The 20,308-nt window shown below is 40.9% G+C and overlaps 1 protein-coding gene across 24 annotated transcripts in view; it reads right to left on the bottom strand.

The window, feature by feature from the left end:
* ANKRD26 (ankyrin repeat domain containing 26) overlaps positions 1-20,308 on the bottom strand; it is a 64,611-nt gene that overhangs the window by 33,777 nt on the left and 10,526 nt on the right. For 8 of the 24 annotated variants that reach the window (XR_012833752.1, XM_075743427.1, XM_075743549.1 and 5 more), the window contains 14 exons: positions 18,070-18,103; positions 17,918-17,990; positions 16,608-16,668; positions 15,297-16,255; positions 14,450-14,585; positions 12,799-12,860; positions 11,707-11,818; positions 10,289-10,317; positions 10,115-10,181; positions 6,309-6,370; positions 5,217-5,328; positions 3,804-3,832; positions 3,630-3,696; positions 213-298 (listed from right to left, as the gene is read on the bottom strand). Coding sequence is in view for 23 of the 24 variants with exons in the window: in XM_075743427.1 (XP_075599542.1) it covers positions 213-298; positions 3,630-3,696; positions 3,804-3,832; positions 5,217-5,328; positions 6,309-6,370; positions 10,115-10,181; positions 10,289-10,317; positions 11,707-11,818; positions 12,799-12,860; positions 14,450-14,585; positions 15,297-16,255; positions 16,608-16,668; positions 17,918-17,990; positions 18,070-18,103 (1,889 nt within the window). In the remaining variant the exon portion in view is untranslated. Of the gene's footprint in view, positions 1-212; positions 299-3,629; positions 3,697-3,803; positions 3,833-5,216; positions 5,329-6,308; positions 6,371-10,114; positions 10,182-10,288; positions 10,318-11,706; positions 11,819-12,798; positions 12,861-14,449; positions 14,586-15,296; positions 16,256-16,607; positions 16,669-17,773; positions 17,808-17,917; positions 17,991-18,069; positions 18,104-20,308 lie in introns of all 24 variants that reach the window. The other 16 variants (XM_075743418.1, XM_075743404.1, XM_075743444.1 and 13 more) reach the window with 6 other exon arrangements.

The raw sequence follows: 20,308 nt of genomic DNA, 5'->3' as shown, positions 1-20,308 counted from the left end.
AAATTGAAGCAAATCAGTAAGTATCCAACATAATGACAAGAATTTTACCCCACTATAAGAAGACTATCCAACTTTACTTCAGACTGCAATACAATCTTCATCTACAGGACTCTCCCTTTAGCATTATTCACTGACTGGTAAGTTTTGTTTAGCTTTGTGTATAATACAATTTGCCAATTCAGACTCCAATTTAAAATATTGGTTTTACATACCTGCACCCCATAGTTTTCAATGGCATCCTTGATGTCTTGTTTTGCAGCTGATGATGACACGTGAAAGGTAGATCCTGAGTACTCACCTACAGTGACAAAACCCTATTTTTATAACCAGCATGACTCAATACTCCTTATTTACACCTAGAGTACATCTTGAATCATCACACTTGAGAAAAATCTTAACACAAAATAACACATCCCCTCAAATTGTGAGCTGCTAGAGAGAAAATTATCATAATACAGATTTAAGATGCATCTGTGTGAATTCCTTTCTTAACATATAAAAGAAATTTGCTGAAAATCACTATAAATGGTCACAAATAAACCATTCCTGTTTCTTAAAGGTGCATGGTATATCTCTCTCTCTGTGTATATATCTGACACACTGTGTGCCATGCAGTAACTAGCTACATTCCTCCAGCAATTTCAATTTCCCTATGTGCTGTGCACAGGAAATCACGAACAACGAAGTCATAGGCTTGAAATTAAGGTCTCAGCTTTGCAGCTCCATGCAGGAAACAAATCTGTCTCTAGACATGGATCTGGACTGAGTATTTCAGTCAAACTGATGCCTCACCTGTTCCAGAAGACACAGATGGGACACTGAATGAAAGACAGGCTTCTGAAATGTTGAGAAAGAAACCATGATCCAGATGTTTGCTTGTAGTGTTGAAAACTGGATTCCACCCTTTCCTCTCTCAGAATTTCTAAGTAATACCGGACAGGTCACTAACTCCTCAGAAACAGTCACTCAGTCTGGGCTCCCCATTATGGGGTACCTACCTTGAAACTCTCTATGTTACATCTGAGAATTGGACTCCAGAGAGTCCCAGATACAATTTAGAAGCAGCAACTCATTATAATTGTTTGTGTGGAAGACACACTGAACACTGTGATGTATCAAGTATTCAAAAAGAAACAAGTCTCAGGAGCTCAAGTGTGGCATCTATAAAACAGAGATGGAAGCTTTTCACCTTAATTACCCTGCACCTCCTTTCCTGCTCCATAGTTCTATGGTTTCTACCCAATAGCGTTTCTATACACAAAGCTTCACTGCTAAAGAGGGACACAATACTCCACAAGAAAAGTGCGTAAGACAAGGAGAAAATAGGTATCATCATAAAAATGCAAAAGGGTCCAGTGTTAATGAGTCACAAGACCAACCTCACTTCTGGCATTTATCTTGTTTTTTTTAAGATCACAGATTAGATTTAGCCTTTACTGATGCTTGTAGACATCCCAATAACAAGCTGTTTGCTGGTGCAGATGAAGGCTCCAACCGGCATTAGAAATAGAGGACAGATGTGCTGGTGGTCAAGGAACATTTGTAGATAGCACCATAGAAGGCAGTGTGTCATAAATTATCAATACCAAGATGCTTGGAATAAGTAAACACTTAGCTCCTATACAAAATAGCCTCCATAATTTGGAGATCAACATCTTCCTTTCCTCCAATAGTTAGGCATAGTTTTTGTACATGGGTTCTTATCCCTCTTACTAGAATTGTAATGCAGCTGGATAATTTGAACCAGCAAGTCTCTCCCTCCCTGAGCATACATTTCTGGGAGTGCCAACTGAAAGGGGCGTCCAGAAGCTTTCTAGCCTGATGAAATCCAAAGGAAGTATCTGCACAGACATCACACTGATTTGTAACATCCTTTCAGAAAACAAGAAGAAAAGAATTCAAGAAAGCAGAGCTAAGCACAGGCAGGCACCCAGCATGTTAGTAATTGGCACATAAGCCTCTTGGGTGATAAAAATATCTCATAGAATGAGAAGTCTAGACACACCAGTTTGCTTGGAGCTTCTGCTGCTCCTAGAAGCCTCTCCACACCAAGTGCAACACAGGGTGGTCAGTCTCTCAGACAGATGGGACTGGTCCTAACCATTTCCATAAAGGTACACTTAGCAGATTTCTTCTGTCACTTCATCAGTGTTCATCAAGGTCACAAACTGAAACATGCATGCAGCTTCCTACCATACAACTTGATATGTGTGATCACTCCTACCATGTAACATGAACACCACAATTTTGCTTAAAAAGATAGACTAAGCATTTTGTGGATGCAGGAGAGCTGTGACACCTTTCCTCAAGAATACTGCACAACACAGACTGAATAAGCTTTTCTGGTTGACCGTGATCTGTCTGAAAGCAGGATAAAAGCAGGCCTGCCAGCACCCAGAGTTTTGTACTGGCCTTCTAAACATGCAATCCACATTCTCTGTTCAGAGTATGTAGGTCTCAATGTTTTGAATTCGGTTTCAAAGTCCAAACACTTTAAAATTAGGTGTTGCACTGCTATAATAAAAAACAATCTGAACTCCTCTTCAGTCTTTGCCTATCATTGTCAACAGTAAAATTTTCAGTAGCAGCTATTTGAGTCTGAAGTGTCAGCCTTTAGATAAGATTTTAGGATCTTTGGATCCCATAAAATTTCTTTTCCATATGGTTTAATCAATCTTGAAACTTCTGTACTATGGGCACAGAACAAGGAAATAGACAGGAAAGATGAAAGCCAGCAATATTCTTCCATCTGCAAAATTCCAGTTCTCGTTGTATCAGTAACTCTTGTAAGGAATTATTTTCCACCCAGAGTAAAAATAATTCAAAAACAAACTCAGAAACCTAACTTCTCCCATTAGCAGCTGCATAAAACTTCTTTTCCTGGAGAAGTAATGCATGAGCAATGCTGACACTGTCATTTCCTCCTGTCTCTCTTTCCCCCCCCTTCCTTCCCCTACCTCTGAACCACTAGTTAGTTTCCAAGAAACAAGAGAGGGAAGCCTCAGAGGAATGTATTTCCTACACGTTTCAAAACAATTGCCAGACAAGTAGAGAAGAGCCAGGCAAGTAATAATTCCTGCTAAGGACAGCTACAGCATGAGCCCAAGAATTACCCTGTCTCACCTGCAGCTCCTAGAGAGCTTAGCTTGCAGAACCCTAGCCTGGAATCAGGCACAGCGCATACTCAGAGAACCAGGAATATCAAAAAGGGGTTGGGTTTGGGGTTGGTGGTTTTTTTTTTTTTTTTGAGAAATTGGAAGGAAAGCAAACTTCAGGACTACCTGAAAGGGCAGGTATGGTGGACAAAGCTTACATAATGGAAGGGTATTTACAGTGTTGAATGGCAGGTTAGAAGAAGGAGCACACATATGCATAGACTTCTGCTCCCAGAACACCTTGCTAGAACCATTAATTTAATATTAGGAAAAGATTTGCAAGTACAGCATGTCTGTCCATGGAAAAAAAAAACCTACAAAGAGACTGCTACGAATACTTTCAATATGCTCTGCATCTCCTAAACCAAATTCCTCCAATGGATCTGCAAAACAAATAAATCCGATGCTTTATTAAATACTTCTATCCAGAAAGATTACGGAGCTAAACCCAGAACCACATGAAGCGAGTATTACCTGATTTCTGCTCCTTTTTTTTAGGAGAGGTTTCACTCATTTCCAAAAGAGATTCGGGACTCTTCAGCTATGAAAGACACAATCCAATGATAAAAAAAAAAACCAAATTCAAAGTAACTACGTACTATTTAAGGAGCAGAACAAGTAGTCAGTCTGACATGAACAAATATTTACCTGGGAGCTGTTGGGTTTCTCTGGAAGGCCTGGAGGTGAAAAAATGTTTTGAAAAGTGTTATTTTATTTAACTGAAGGTATCTTTAAGTCCATTCAACATCAGTAGTTTGTACAACTAAGCAAGCATCATTTCATCAAGAGTACTATACCTAACATTCAATTGACCTCATCATACACCATTTGTATCAGTATACAAGAAGTGGACAATGCATACTTCCCATTGGGCACCTTGGATTTAAAAAAATAATAGTCACAGAACTAGGATAATTCATGTGAAGCAATAAGGTCATGCTTGTTAACAGAACAAGATTAAAATATTTAGTCCTTTTGAGGAGCTGAATCCTGCTTTCTAAAAGGATTATTTCAAAAGCCAAAGCTGGCCTGCTGCAAGGCACGATCATAAACCTGTCCAACAGCACTATGACTGTGATTATCCTACAAGTGTTTAATGTTGAGAAGTGTTTTCCTTTCCATTGATGGAACAGCGAAAGCACGGGTGCACACACAGAAACCTCATATACGAGTCATTCAGTGAGGTAAAGACGAGCTAGTTCTCATCAGATTGTTCTGGTTTAGCTTGCAAGGAAAAAAAAAAAAAAAAAGAAACAAACGCTGTTTGGTTGTCATCTGCATTTACAGCATATAGAAATACCTTAGAAAGATTACCATAATCACCTTTTATCGCCTTTTCACACTAATTTTAAACTTATCTTAGTAGACTCATACAAAGCAGACTTCCACAACAACCACTCAACTAGTAGATTCACAAGCTCCCAGGAGCTTGTAAAGTTTTCCTTCCAGCTTACTAAGCTAAAATTGGATTAGCTTCTTCGGCTATTCTATTGCACCTATACTGTGAGCAGGACCAACAAACCATTTGTTAAAGGAGAAATCCTTCAGAAAAGTTCTACCCCAACCACAAAATTTCCCTGCCATCCTACGCTCAAGAGACAGTGTCACAAAGTACAGGCAGAAACCCTTAGCAACAAATCCTGAACTTTCAGTTACGTTTTAGCTCCTAGGCAAAGCACGACAGAATGCTGTCAAAAATTAAGCTAGGGAAAAAAGTGCTTAGCCTGATCATAGCTTTCTTCTGCTGCATTATCCAAGAATACTTAAGTGTTCTGACGGGTCAGTCCCAAAACACGTAAACTTTCATCCCTATGCAACGAGAACCTGAGATCAAAAAAAATACAAACGCGTCCAAAGGACATCCGTAATGCGAACAAGACAACTTCCTTTACAAACTGGCCAGCAAGTGCTGCGATAACTGGTGTTCATTAACAAATACTAAGCACTTCATTGCTATAGCGCACACCCCCATCATAACAGCATTCCTAAGACAGACACTGATAAAAGTTCACTTTATAAATGCCTACAAACAAACAAACATTTAGTCCACCAGGAAGTTACCATTGTTGTGTTCCCCTGAAGCAATCTGTGAGCACGCTCCATGTCTGGCTGCAGCTGGGAACAACACACCGGACGATACTTTTCTCATACCTTCAGAATCCGTCTCTATAATCTAAAACGCATGCATGAGAATTGGTACAAATGCATTTTCAATTTTGCAATTCCTATGCAAAACGTTCCTGCTAAGCCAACTCGCATAGCACTGTATCAAGTATATTAGAGATGCAAAAACCTTGAGAAGATCCTTGGAAAGGACACATCGAGACATAGTCTATTGGAAAATCACAGCAGTTGTGTGTGTTTCCAGATCCTAGGCAAAAACCTCAAAACTCATCTAAACTACTCTGCCATCGCTATTCCCAATCACAAAGGTGATTTGGCTTGAACAAACACTAGCAAGGCAAAGCTTACAGAAACTAAGACTACCTAAACCCAAATAATTTAGTCTTGTATATTTAAGAAGGGGGTGGGGAAGAGTTGATTTTTCCTCACAAGAAAAGCCAGAGGGCATAAGCTACAGACCCTGCTTGTTTTCTTCTAGCCTATTACCACACACAGAAAAAACCAAAAGGGCAGACACAGCCAGCACGTGTGTATCTCTGTTGAACATGACTTTCAAAGAGGGCCAAAGTACACCCACAAAACATAGAGAGGATCTATTGAGAAGCAGCTAACTGCCTAGGTTGTAGACCCTAAGGGCAGCCACTGACCAAGTCAGCAGAACAGCAGAGCTGTATGGTGAAAAAGCAACAACCCTGCCAGCTCCTGTGGAAAGCTCAGAGCATTTTAAGCAGCAAGAAACTTCACTGCTTCAATACTATTCTAGAAACCAAACTCAAAGGCCAGTTGCTATGAGACCCAAGTCATTAACTTGACCTAACTTCATCCCAATTCTAACTGAACAGCTGGCCTACAGCAGAAATATTTCAAGGGCCCCCAGTTACAGGCACATGGCAGAAGCAGGAGAAGAGGAAATAAGCCTCATCAACAGCAGGGCCCAAGCCAAAAGCGAGCTCTCAAATGTTTCTGGATCTTACTCCTACCCGCCCCCTGCCCCCAGTGGGAACCCCCCGTGCCCTTCACACAAAGTACCTCAGAATCCCAGGGAGATTCAGCATCTTCCTCCTCCTCTGCTCCCACTGGTGGCAGGGCACCTACAAGTGAGGTAAGAAGTGAGACACTGAGTGTTTATATTTCACTCTGCTTTCCCCCATCAGTCAAACCCTGCATGCAAAGGATGCACAGTGATTCTACTGCTGAGGAAAAACTAAGAAGTGAGCGTTACTCAAACATTTCTTCACACCCAGCCACATCACGGTATTTCCTTTACATTGCCACCTCCTCTTGCCTCCTTTCCAGCAGAGGATGGCTATGCACAACAGCTGACACAAGTACAAGCAACACCCAACGCACAATTTGGGTAACATTCAGCGAGACACTCCAGTATGCTGCAGTCCCGTGGTATACAGAGTTTAGGTCACCCGCTCTCCAGCCTACAGCTCCAGAATTTGGCATTTACTACCACTTCCCGCTGCACAGGGGGTACCGTAGAAACACTATCCAAAACATCCGCACGCTAACATCACTGAAATCGCCAAGAAACAATGCTCCTTTTGCAGCGCTACCAGCAAAGATCTTGCTCGTCAGTCTCGTCACCCTGCGCCTTCCCAGAAGCTAAACACCTAAGCACTGCCACGCAAAAACAGAGTAGAGGCTCACAGCGCACACACTCACCCCAGACACACAAAAGTCATTTCTAGCTCAGGATCCAAACCTCCTCTCTACCAGACAAACGTAAAGCTCAGTCTCAGTGGATTCCTGGCCAAATTAGACTACCTTCACCTCCCTGTTTTAAGCTGCTCCATTAGGTAAAACTGATTCAGGAGTCACTTGCGTGGACACAGGCGTACAAAGAAGGGGGAAGGAGCTGGAGACCAGCGAGGGCACCCACCTCAGAAGAGGACAACCACTGGGTCCAGCCTGGGCTTTACTTACACTATGCCAAACACACGCTTACAGTAAAATGCGGAGCGACAGAAGAGCATGCACGGGCACAACACTTGAACACAGCAGGTTCTGCCAGGCCCCCTGTGTAGCATTTGATCAGCAGCTACACATGCTGATGTGGTAACATCTACCACACGAAGCTACTCTCTGGAGACAGACAATGGAAGCAGTGCCTTCTCCTCCTGCTGCAAGGCATGAGGTGAGGACCAAAATGCTCAAGTCTGAGCTGGTAATGCTTTCAAGCACACGCAAGCGTGGCACCGGAGAGGCCTTCTACGCTTTAAAACTGGACAAATTGAGGCACTGGAACAGAACAGTTTTCTCTCAGGTTGTCTCACATCTTCTCCAAGCTTCAGCCAAGACCAATCACAGTTTTTTAATCTGACAGCACAGGCCCGAAAGGGTAATACTACTGTCACACCCAAGACACTCTAGTCCCCTTCTCTTTTTCATCCGTGCATTTTGTTCAGATCGTGTCAGGGAAAACACAGCAACAAAAGCAAGAATGGCAGTTGCTTCATGTAGCATCGTTTGGAACCCAACGCCACAATTTCAGTTCTTCAAGAATGAATGAAAAGGAACAAAAGCTGCTTTCCTTCTCTGCCAATGCCCACTAGGATTCACAGGCAAGGGAAAAAAAAGTAAAACTTCTTTTCCTGAAGAAGTAATGCATGAGTCTGTTTTCAATATTACTGACTTCTGTCAACATTGTGAAAGAAACATGACTCCTCATCGTCTAGACTTTTTCAGTTTTAGCACAGGGGGAAATTTTTAGTTAAAACATTGGTAGAACACTAGTCTGAAGCTTCTGAAAAGTCTGCCATTAAAAAAGTGTATAAAAAATTCACAGAGTAAGTTAAATCACCTCCTAGTAATAAATGACTAGCAAAAATACTGGATTTTTAATCAATAGATACCAGCAGTGGTGTTAGATGAATCTGGCTTCGTGTCTAACATCTAAATACACAGAAATCCACGTGCATTGAAAGATGCAAATCCCCACCTTTTACTCTACCTGTTCTCGAGCTAGCATCGAAAGATGACTTTTAGCGTTCTTTCCAATTAGCCTTTACCTCTCCTCTCTCCTCTGAAATTTCCCTCCTCATAAACTGTCTTACATAATGACTTTTTGCAGATTACAGTGCAAAGCAGCTACTCTGCTGTACAGAAGACATGAAAACACCACTACTTAATTTTGACCAAAAAACAGATTTTAAGAAGTTATTACTATGAGTCAGTAGCAAAGTAAATAGAATGGAAAGTTTCATCTTGCATTCAGCAGTTAATTGTGCAAGATACTGTACCTGTTTTCCAGATTTATGAAATAAATTGGGGAAGGATGGCATTCAACCCTTTGAGAGTTAGAGATATGTGTGCTGCAGGAAACACGATGCTTTGCTGAAGCAATCTAAATTGCTTAAACCCAAATCCAAACATAAAAGTTTGAAAGAAATGTTCACATGCCTTTCTTAACACCCAATCTTCAAGATATCACACAGGTAAAAAACAACACAACACAAAAGATTCAAGACACACGGGAAAAATAGCTGACATGAAATGGCACTCTTTCTTTTCTGTGTTTGTAATACTAGAACATACAGGTCCATTATAGGGCTACATTTCACATTACTGTGTAATACAGACAAAACCAAACCTCATGTTTTAACTGAACAACTGCTAACAAACCTCTATGCATCTTACAAAAGCACTATCACTGCAGAATAAAGGGCAAAACAGGACCTGTTGTTGCTTACCCGTTTTGTGAATACACGAGAGAGGAGGAGAGCGGTATTTCTCCCCAGAGAGAAGTTTAATCTCTATTATTATCAAAATTACAATGTTACTTCCCCCCCCCCTGCCCAAAACAAGGATGCCAAAGAACTTGCAACTATTTGTACTCTATACTTAGAAGTTACAAGTTCACTTACTTGCTTACTTATCTGTTCACCTACCTCTGGTTTATATTTTCAATAGCTGACTATAGAAACTCTAAAACCTTAATGAGGAATTGTTTTTCATTTCATTAACAAAGACGCAAATCAATAAATGCTAGAACAAAGAAACTAAAAACCCATTAAGTTCATAGTATCCTCTCTCCAACATAGTGGGCCAACTAGCTGCTTCACTTTTAGCCTTGTTCCCCAAGAAAAGAGAATTCCTGACAACATGCTGACACTGTCATTTCCTCCTGTCTCTCTTTCCCCCCCCTTCCTTCCCCTACCTCTGAACCACTAGTTAGTTTCCAAGAAACAAGAGAGGGAAGCCTCAGAGGAATGTATTTCCTACACGTTTCAAAACAATTGCCAGACAAGTAGAGAAGAGCCAGGCAAGTAATAATTCCTGCTAAGGACAGCTACAGCATGAGCCCAAGAATTACCCTGTCTCACCTGCAGCTCCTAGAGAGCTTAGCTTGCAGAACCCTAGCCTGGAATCAGGCACAGCGCATACTCAGAGAACCAGGAATATCAAAAAGGGGTTGGGTTTGGGGTTGGTGGTTTTTTTTTTTTTTTGAGAAATTGGAAGGAAAGCAAAATTCAGGACTACCTGAAAGGGCAGGTATGGTGGACAAAGCCTACATAATGGAAGGGTATTTACAGTGTTGAATGGCAGGTTAGAAGAAGGAGCACACATATGCATAGACTTCTGCTCCCAGAACACCTTGCTAGAACCATTAATTTAATATTAGGAAAAGATTTGCAAGTACAGCATGTCTGTCCATGGAAAAAAAAACCTACAAAGAGACTGCTACGAATACTTTCAATATGCTCTGCATCTCCTAAACCAAATTCCTCCAATGGATCTGCAAAACAAATAAATCTGATGCTTTATTAAATACTTCTATCCAGAAAGATTACGGAGCTAAACCCAGAACCACATGAAGCGAGTATTACCTGATTTCTGCTCCTTTTTTTTAGGAGAGGTTTCACTCATTTCCAAAAGAGATTCGGGACTCTTCAGCTATGAAAGACACAATCCAATGATAAAAAAAAAAACCAAATTCAAAGTAACTACGTACTATTTAAGGAGCAGAACAAGTAGTCAGTCTGACATGAACAAATATTTACCTGGGAGCTGTTGGGTTTCTCTGGAAGGCCTGGAGGTGAAAAAATGTTTTGAAAAGTGTTATTTTATTTAACTGAAGGTATCTTTAAGTCCATTCAACATCAGTAGTTTGTACAACTAAGCAAGCATCATTTCATCAAGAGTACTATACCTAACATTCAATTGACCTCATCATACACCATTTGTATCAGTATACAAGAAGTGGACAATGCATACTTCCCATTGGGCACCTTGGATTTAAAAAAATAATAGTCACAGAACTAGGATAATTCATGTGAAGCAATAAGGTCATGCTTGTTAACAGAACAAGATTAAAATATTTAGTCCTTTTGAGGAGCTGAATCCTGCTTTCTAAAAGGATTATTTCAAAAGCCAAAGCTGGCCTGCTGCAAGGCACGATCATAAACCCGTCCAACAGCACTATGACTGTGATTATCCTACAAGTGTTTAATGTTGAGAAGTGTTTTCCTTTCCATTGATGGAACAGCGAAAGCACGGGTGCACACACAGAAACCTCATATACGAGTCATTCAGTGAGGTAAAGACGAGCTAGTTCTCATCAGATTGTTCTGGTTTAGCTTGCAAGGAAAAAAAAAAAAAAAAAAGAAACAAACGCTGTTTGGTTGTCATCTGCATTTACAGCATATAGAAATACCTTAGAAAGATTACCATAATCACCTTTTATCGCCTTTTCACACTAATTTTAAACTTATCTTAGTAGACTCATACAAAGCAGACTTCCACAACAACCACTCAACTAGTAGATTCACAAGCTCCCAGGAGCTTGTAAAGTTTTCCTTCCAGCTTACTAAGCTAAAATTGGATTAGCTTCTTCGGCTATTCTATTGCACCTATACTGTGAGCAGGACCAACAAACCATTTGTTAAAGGAGAAATCCTTCAGAAAAGTTCTACCCCAACCACAAAATTTCCCTGCATCCTACGCTCAAGAGACAGTGTCACAAAGTACAGGCAGAAACCCTTAGCAACAAATCCTGAACTTTCAGTTACGTTTTAGCTCCTAGGCAAAGCACGACAGAATGCTGTCAAAAATTAAGCTAGGGAAAAAAGTGCTTAGCCCGATCATAGCTTTCTTCTGCTGCATTATCCAAGAATACTTAAGTGTTCTGACGGGTCAGTCCCAAAACACGTAAACTTTCATCCCTATGCAACGAGAACCTGAGATCAAAAAAAATACAAACGCGTCCAAAGGACGCCCGTAATGCGAACAAGACAACTTCCTTTACAAACTGGCCAGCAAGTGCTGCGATAACTGGTGTTCATTAACAAATACTAAGCACTTCATTGCTATAGCGCACACCCCCATCATAACAGCATTCCTAAGACAGACACTGATAAAAGTTCACTTTAGTCTATAAATGCCTACAAACAAACAAACATTTAGTCCACCAGGAAGTTACCATTGTTGTGTTCCCCTGAAGCAATCTGTGAGCACGCTCCATGTCTGGCTGCAGCTGGGAGCAACACACCGGACGATACTTTTCTCATACCTTCAGAATCCGTCTCTATAATCTAAAACGCATGCATGAGAATTGGTACAAATGCATTTTCAATTTTGCAATTCCTATGCAAAACGTTCCTGCTAAGCCAACTCGCATAGCACTGTATCAAGTATATTAGAGATGCAAAAACCTTGAGAAGATCCTTGGAAAGGACACATCGAGACATAGTCTATTGGAAAATCACAGCAGTTGTGTGTGTTTCCAGATCCTAGGCAAAAACCTCAAAACTCATCTAAACTACTCTGCCATCGCTATTCCCAATCACAAAGGTGATTTGGCTTGAACAAACACTAGCAAGGCAAAGCTTACAGAAACTAAGACTACCTAAACCCAAATAATTTAGTCTTGTATATTTAAGAAGGGGGTGGGGAAGAGTTGATTTTTCCTCACAAGAAAAGCCAGAGGGCATAAGCTACAGACCCTGCTTGTTTTCTTCTAGCCTGTTACCACACACAGAAAAAACCAAAAGGGCAGACACAGCCAGCACGTGTGTATCTCTGTTGAACATGACTTTCAAAGAGGGCCAAAGTACACCCACAAAACATAGAGAGGATCTATTGAGAAGCAGCTAACTGCCTAGGTTGTAGACCCTAAGGGCAGCCACTGACCAAGTCAGCAGAACAGCAGAGCTGTATGGTGAAAAAGCAACAACCCTGCCAGCTCCTGTGGAAAGCTCAGAGCATTTTAAGCAGCAAGAAACTTCACTGCTTCAATACTATTCTAGAAACCAAACTCAAAGGCCAGTTGCTATGAGACCCAAGTCATTAACTTGACCTAACTTCATCCCAATTCTAACTGAACAGCTGGCCTACAGCAGAAATATTTCAAGGGCCCCCAGTTACAGGCACATGGCAGAAGCAGGAGAAGAGGAAATAAGCCTCATCAACAGCAGGGCCCAAGCCAAAAGCGAGCTCTCAAATGTTTCTGGATCTTACTCCTACCCGCCCCCTGCCCCCAGTGGGAACCCCCCGTGCCCTTCACACAAAGTACCTCAGAATCCCAGGGAGATTCAGCATCTTCCTCCTCCTCTGCTCCCACTGGTGGCAGGGCACCTACAAGTGAGGTAAGAAGTGAGACACTGAGTGTTTATATTTCACTCTGCTTTCCCCCATCAGTCAAACCCTGCATGCAAAGGATGCACAGTGATTCTACTGCTGAGGAAAAACTAAGAAGTGAGCGTTACTCAAACATTTCTTCACACCCAGCCACATCACGGTATTTCCTTTACATTGCCACCTCCTCTTGCCTCCTTTCCAGCAGAGGATGGCTATGCACAACAGCTGACACAAGTACAAGCAACACCCAACGCACAATTTGGGTAACATTCAGCGAGACACTCCAGTATGCTGCAGTCCCGTGGTATACAGAGTTTAGGTCACCCGCTCTCCAGCCTACAGCTCCAGAATTTGGCATTTACTACCACTTCCCGCTGCACAGGGGGTACCGTAGAAACACTATCCAAAACATCCGCACGCTAACATCACTGAAATCACCAAGAAACAATGCTCCTTTTGCAGCGCTACCAGCAAAGATCTTGCTCGTCAGTCTCGTCACCCTGCGCCTTCCCAGAAGCTAAACACCTAAGCACTGCCACGCAAAAACAGAGTAGAGGCTCACAGCGCACACACTCACCCCAGACACACAAAAGTCATTTCTAGCTCAGGATCCAAACCTCCTCTCTACCAGACAAACGTAAAGCTCAGTCTCAGTGGATTCCTGGCCAAATTAGACTACCTTCACCTCCCTGTTTTAAGCTGCTCCATTAGGTAAAACTGATTCAGGAGTCACTTGCGTGGACACAGGCGTACAAAGAAGGGGGAAGGAGCTGGAGACCAGCGAGGGCACCCACCTCAGAAGAGGACAACCACTGGGTCCAGCCTGGGCTTTACTTACACTATGCCAAACACACGCTTACAGTAAAATGCGGAGCGACAGAAGAGCATGCACGGGCACAACACTTGAACACAGCAGGTTCTGCCAGGCCCCCTGTGTAGCATTTGATCAGCAGCTACACATGCTGATGTGGTAACATCTACCACACGAAGCTACTCTCTGGAGACAGACAATGGAAGCAGTGCCTTCTCCTCCTGCTGCAAGGCATGAGGTGAGGACCAAAATGCTCAAGTCTGAGCTGGTAATGCTTTCAAGCACACGCAAGCGTGGCACCGGAGAGGCCTTCTACGCTTTAAAACTGGACAAATTGAGGCACTGGAACAGAACAGTTTTCTCTCAGGTTGTCTCACATCTTCTCCAAGCTTCAGCCAAGACCAATCACAGTTTTTTAACCTGACAGCACAGGCCCGAAAGGGAAATACTACTGTCACACCCAAGACACTCTAGTCCCCTTCTCTTTTTCATCCGCGGATTTTGTTCAGATCGTGTCAGGGAAAACACAGCAACAAAAGCAAGAATGGCAGTTGCTTCATGTAGCATCGTTTGGAACCCAACGCCACAATTTCAGTTCTTCAAGAATGAATGAAAAGGAACAAAAGCTGCTTTCCTTCTCTGCCAATGCCCACTAGGATTCACAGGCAAGGGAAAAATTGGCTCAGAAGTCAATCACCCTTTTAGTTCATTCACTCCATATGAATATTTGTAGAGGAAGACTAGGGATCCATGCTTACTAACTCATTTCTCTCACCAGCATTGCCTTTTGAAGTATTGTGGACTTGATGGCTATCATTACAAATAGAATTTTTCACACTCTCAACAACTGTAGTTCGGAGCTCTTCACCAGCGTTTTCCTTCTCCTCCTCCTCCCGTTGAAGTGATTCTTCCTAAAAGAGATCAACCAAAACAGCTGTGAAGAGCAGAAACAAGCATTTTCTTCAGTATCCATTGACAACTTGAAAAATACTTGTCTTGTGAGACACAAAAGATAGAAACTTTGTTGAGCTTTTTTTTGTAAAACCTTCAGTTTTTCCATGGGAATCTGTATGAGTAGATTGCCTAATGTCATAAGTCTCTCCCTTGGTTCTGCAAAGCCCCTGAGAAGCACTTCCTCATGTCAGTCTAACTCTAGCTTCACTTCAATGACATCATTTTGGAACACATTCCTTCTTTTCACCTACTTTGCTCCAAGGAAAAATCACTAGCTTCCTGCTCTCAATCTTCTTCAAACTTCCTGTTGTTTCCTCACTTTCAGCCATCACATCATGAATTTTACTAAATTGCAGTAAATCTTCACAGATAAAATCTGTACATACTACTCAGAAAAATCTAAGTGATTCCAGAAAAAGTCTACCACCTTTTTCCTGCAAAACCACTGTAACTAATAGAAAAAAAATATTGAAAATACTGCCTAATATTATTCTTATACCTAAGAAACTGCTTTGGCTAGGTGTAAGACATTTTCTAATATCAAAAAAGGATAATCAAAAGATGGATATATGCGAAATATTAACAGAAACCCAGTTTACCATTTGTTTCTTACCTATATTACCCTTAGAAAATATCCTGATGGGACTGAATCATCCCTATATACTTACTTTGGTGCTTGAGTGAAATGCTGCCCTTAAATTTTCTTCACACCTATTTGAGTGCAAGCTTTCACGTTGTTTCGGTGCTTCACAGACTTTATCATCTACTTTTTCATACTGCTCTTCTTCAGTATCTTCATCATCCATGTGTTCAAGAATGATAGAATTCTGTCTTTGACTTTGAAGCCTTGGGTTTTTTGCTGTTGATGAAGAATTATTACCACTTTCAAAGCCATCACCAAAGTTTGACTTTTTCTCTTTAAGACCACAACTATCTGAGAGAGGCTGAAGTATCTCTTTTTTACAGCCTGTCATTTCAGAGTCTGCCAAAAAGGAGTCAGCATTTCTGTGAAACTTCTCCTGAATCATGCTTTTCCTGCCCCAGCTTTCTTGTGTATTTTGCAAATTATTCAGATTTTGAAAGACAGGTTGTTTTGGTACTGACTTGCAAGACACTTCATTATTCATTATCTTTGGAGACACGGCAGTTACATTTTCTTGCAGTCTTTCAAAACACTCAGCTATAAAAGACACAGGAATATCAACAGATTCCTCCACCTCTTCATCAAGTTCTTTACTTATTTTATCATCATAGACATGTCCAGTTCCACACCGAGCTTGCCCTTCAAACTTCGCATTATTAAAATACTCCAATTTCTGATTAATTTCCCGTTTAGGTTCTGATTTGTCTCCCTGCTCCTCCTCCAGTATGTCATTAGACTGAGTTTCTTCATCTTCCAGATCTTCATCCTCTTCTTCCTCCTCCTCCTCATAATCATCTCCATTCTCATTTTCATCATCATCCTTCTCCTCCAATTCTTCTTCCTCCAAGCTGCTTGCATCTGAGACATCTTGATTCAACAATTCTCCACGTTCTCCTTTGTTCAGGTTTGCATCTGACAGGGTTCTTTGTTTGAGGCTCTTCTTTGGTGTCTTAGGACTTTCAATTTTAGAACCATCACCATCATCTTAAAGCAGAAGGAAAAATGCATGTGAACAAAAGAAGTTATGTAAATAGCAACAGGCATGTTACCAGATTAATGCACAGGAGAGGAGTTGTCTGGAAAAGAAGTCAGACAGGGGATGAGCAGGATGGAGGAAGGACTTGACCAGGGACAAAGGCTTAGGAGGGCATTAATATCTTTATTTTAATGATATGACTTATTTGTTTCTGAAATGACTAAGTGATGTGTTTTCAAAATGCTACTTTGCTCATTTACTGTAGCAAAAAAAAGACACCAACCACCACAAAACCAACCTGCTTAGTAAGTCTACTTTTATATATCAGTATATCATGCAATCTTTTTCCAAATAGCTTACTGTTTTTCCTGAACAGGTGGGAAGCTTTCATTAGCAGTGTCAAGTTTGGCTTCTGCAGCTTCTATAAATAAAGATTTAAGAAAAAAAAAAATAAACAATAACAACAACAAATCCTTTGTTCACATCAAATCTTGATCAGTAAATATAAACAGGCTGTCCTTTTGATAATGCTCAGGTGCTGGCTCCATTCTATACTTCTAACTACACAAACACTCCTCACATATGCAATTCAGAGACTATTTCACCTTAAAACACTGTTCAGATACCCTTCTGCAAGTTGTTTCCAAACCAATGTTTACATGCATAGCAGTTCTAAAAATCTGTTTTTATATTTGTAATACTTAAGCAAAAATTCAGCTATATTTAGGTCACCGTTTCAGTATGCTTACTTGCAAATGCAAAGAACGCAAGTAACTTAAGATCCCTAGACTTAATGCATAAATTAGTCCCTGCAAGTACACTTACCAAAATACCCCTAAATTTCAAAATCATGCCAGAAAAATGCATAATTTCTATTTAAATCAGTGCAAGAACATGAAATCATGTTAAAACTAAACATGCTTGCATCTCCAGCATTACAGAATGGGTTGAAGTACCACACTCAGGTTCCTCATCACTGCACAATCCCAGTGCAAAAGAATAGATGCTCCAGACATCACTGTGTAAGTTGCTAATTCTTCAGAACATTAATAAAAACAGTAGCTGTGACAGCTTGTAGCTGACAAAAAGAATACTACTCAAGCATTCAAAAAAGAGGGAGAACATGCAGTGTGAGATTACATGCAAGCACAGAATGCCATCTCATAGAAGAAAAAAGACGACCCATTTGAGTGACTCATCCACTGAGCGCTCTTGAAGAACCTGACAAGGAGGAAAGGAGAACTAGGTGATGAAGGATTTCAGAAGGTCTTGATAAATAAATGCCTTTTTTCTTTAGCAGTTAGGATTCTATCACCAAATTCACAGGAAACAATAAATGTTTGGTGAAGAACAGAATAGGTTATAATAAGTAACTTAAACTTTTAGTGTCTGCAAGTCTGACTCAAATGAACAAGAACAAATAAAATAATGTGGTTGTTTATCTTGTCACCTATTGCTCTTTTGTCCCAAACCACAAATCTACTGCATGCTCTGCCACAGCTACAGGTCTTTTAGGAAAAACTCACAGCACAAGAAAGGTTGGCAGGCCAGAGACTGCTTCTAAGGAGAAACAACATTGGCTGGAACTGCAGTTTCTTTCCATCCCAGAGAAAACTTGCCTTCAAATCACTTATTTTTCAGGACATTTTTTCCCTGTAAATGTACCATACCTTGGGGGTAAAATCGAGTTCTTCTTCCTCAGAAGTATGCCAATTGTCATCACTCCCCTCTTTCTCAGAGCTTCTTAAAAAGTAAAGCAAAATGAGTACTGTGTCTCTCAAATCATTCCTCAGGTCACCATTAGATATTTTTAAAGTCTTACCTTATTGAATCTCCTTGGGAAAAGTCATCTATTGCTGTTCAAACATGAATTGACATGTTGAAATTAGATTCGGCATGCTAAAAATTAACCAGCACACAAAAACATTTAACATGGACAACTCTACAGGTCATAACAGAATGAAAATTTGGGTAGTCAATTCAACACAAGACAGCATGAATAAATGCATTTCCAAAACAACTGCTTTTTCAAGCCATACTCAACTAAAAAAAAGAAAACAAAAAAGACAAGAGTTATATCTCATTTGGACTCTTACACCTAGAGGTTTAAGAAACATCTCTAAACCTAAAAAAAAAGCATAGCATGAATATGCTATGTTAGTAAACAGTTAACAAAATGGTGGTGTTTTAACAAGACAGTAAGTAAATGAACTGCTGAAGTACTCATATTACACACATGAGTACATATCATATGTAGAGACTTTACTATTTTATCTAACATTATGCTATATACTACACTATCTGCTGCTCTACCCAGTTACAGATTATTCTGAAAAGGTAAAGAAAAATCAAAAAGCATAATCAAGATCTGAAGCTTGTCCTCAGGTAGAAGAATCACCTCTGCAGTGATTCTACTACTAGTTCTCTACACTGCACCAAAAAAGGTATTCAATAGACAAAAGAGGTATAACCTGGCATCCTATGCTACACTCCAAGCTTTCATCAGTGTTATGAAGGCAACTTGCACGAAGGATCACAGGCATAAATCAGGTCATAAGGGACCTCAGGAAGTCTCTTAGCCAACCACCTCCTCAAAGCGGGCTCAGCTATAAGGTCAGATAAAGTTGCTTAAGGTTTTACCCAGTTTGGTCTTGAACACCTCCAAGGAGGGAGACTGTACAACCTCTGTTTTGCTGTCCTTACCATGGTGAAGCTTCTCCCATCCAATTAGAAACTCTCTTGTTTCCACTTACGCCTCTTGCATTGCTGCCTCCTGTCACGCATCACTGGGAAGCACCTGGCTTCTTTGTCTTATCCTCAGATGTACTGGAAGCTGCTGCTACATCCTCTTCATAGTCACCTCTTTGAGGCAGAACAAGCCTAGTTTCCTCAGCCTCTCCTCAAAGGGCAAGTACTCCTGCCCCTGATAACTTTGATGGCCCTCCACTGAACTTGCTCACTGTTAAAAAGACCAATCTCTCTTGTACTGGGGGCTTAAAGTTATACCCAGGAAGCTGGACACAATCCAGTGAGTACCAAGTAGGGTGCATCATCACCTCAATCTCTTGGCTATGCTGCTCTTAATACAGCCCAGGGCACTGTCGACCTTCTCAGTTGCCAGGGCACCCTGCTGGCTCATGCTCAGCTTGTTCTCTGCCAAGACAGACCCTCTGGGCCTTCTCAGCAAAGCAGCTCTCCAGCCAGGCAGTCCCATCATGTTTTGTAGCAAGTGGTTGTGTTCCCTTACACATGCATGACTTTGCATTTGCCCTTGCTGAATTTCATAAAACAGGCCTAACAGTCCATTCACCCAGCTTGTCAAAGTCCCTCTGAAAGGCAGCGCTGCCCTGAAGCGTATCTACTGTTCCGCTCAATTTGGGACCATTTGCAAGCTTGATGAGAGGGCATCCTAGGCACATCACTGATGTACTAAAGAAATCCAAACTCTAGGAGTTCAGCCTGAAGAGTGCTAAAACTTCTCTGCTATCAACAACTAAGATAAAAGGGCTCTTCAATTCCCAAGACAGAAGGTAACAAACAAACAAATAACCTCCACATAGTAGCTACTTCAGTGTTTCTCAAGTTCTCGATAACTAATTCTTGCTAAATATCATAACAAAATGAAGTTGCTTATAAACAGGAGATTGGCGACCTTTTATAAAGTCATATGATGATAACCAAACCAAGGTCTTGGACAAAACCAGTAAAGGAAAAAAGAAAACAAAGGCATGTCTTACACGAAGACTTCTCCTCTACTACCAGCAAATAACAAATGAGCACAGAAATTTTGTTTGTCCTAAAGACAGGGTTTATATGGGAATTTTGAGTACATCTCCTGACCTGAACAGGAATTTCAGACAACCAAATACAGTGTACACATTCAGTGTAGACATGTCATGTGGACATGACAAGCTGAAACTTCCAGTGTGAGTACAAGCTAAAACAGTTAAAATACCAATACAGTCTTTGATTTTTAATGTTTCCTATTACAAACATGAAGTATTTAAAAATATTAATTAGTTTTACATGCCACAGTTTTCTGTTAACTCACTCAGTACCAG

The sequence above is a fragment of the Balearica regulorum genome, chromosome 1, assembly GCF_011004875.1.
Source record: "Balearica regulorum gibbericeps isolate bBalReg1 chromosome 1, bBalReg1.pri, whole genome shotgun sequence".
In the NCBI taxonomy this organism is placed as follows: Eukaryota; Metazoa; Chordata; class Aves; order Gruiformes; family Gruidae; genus Balearica; species Balearica regulorum.
Note: the sequence above shows the minus strand (reverse complement) of the source record. Positions and strands in the feature narration are given on the sequence as shown.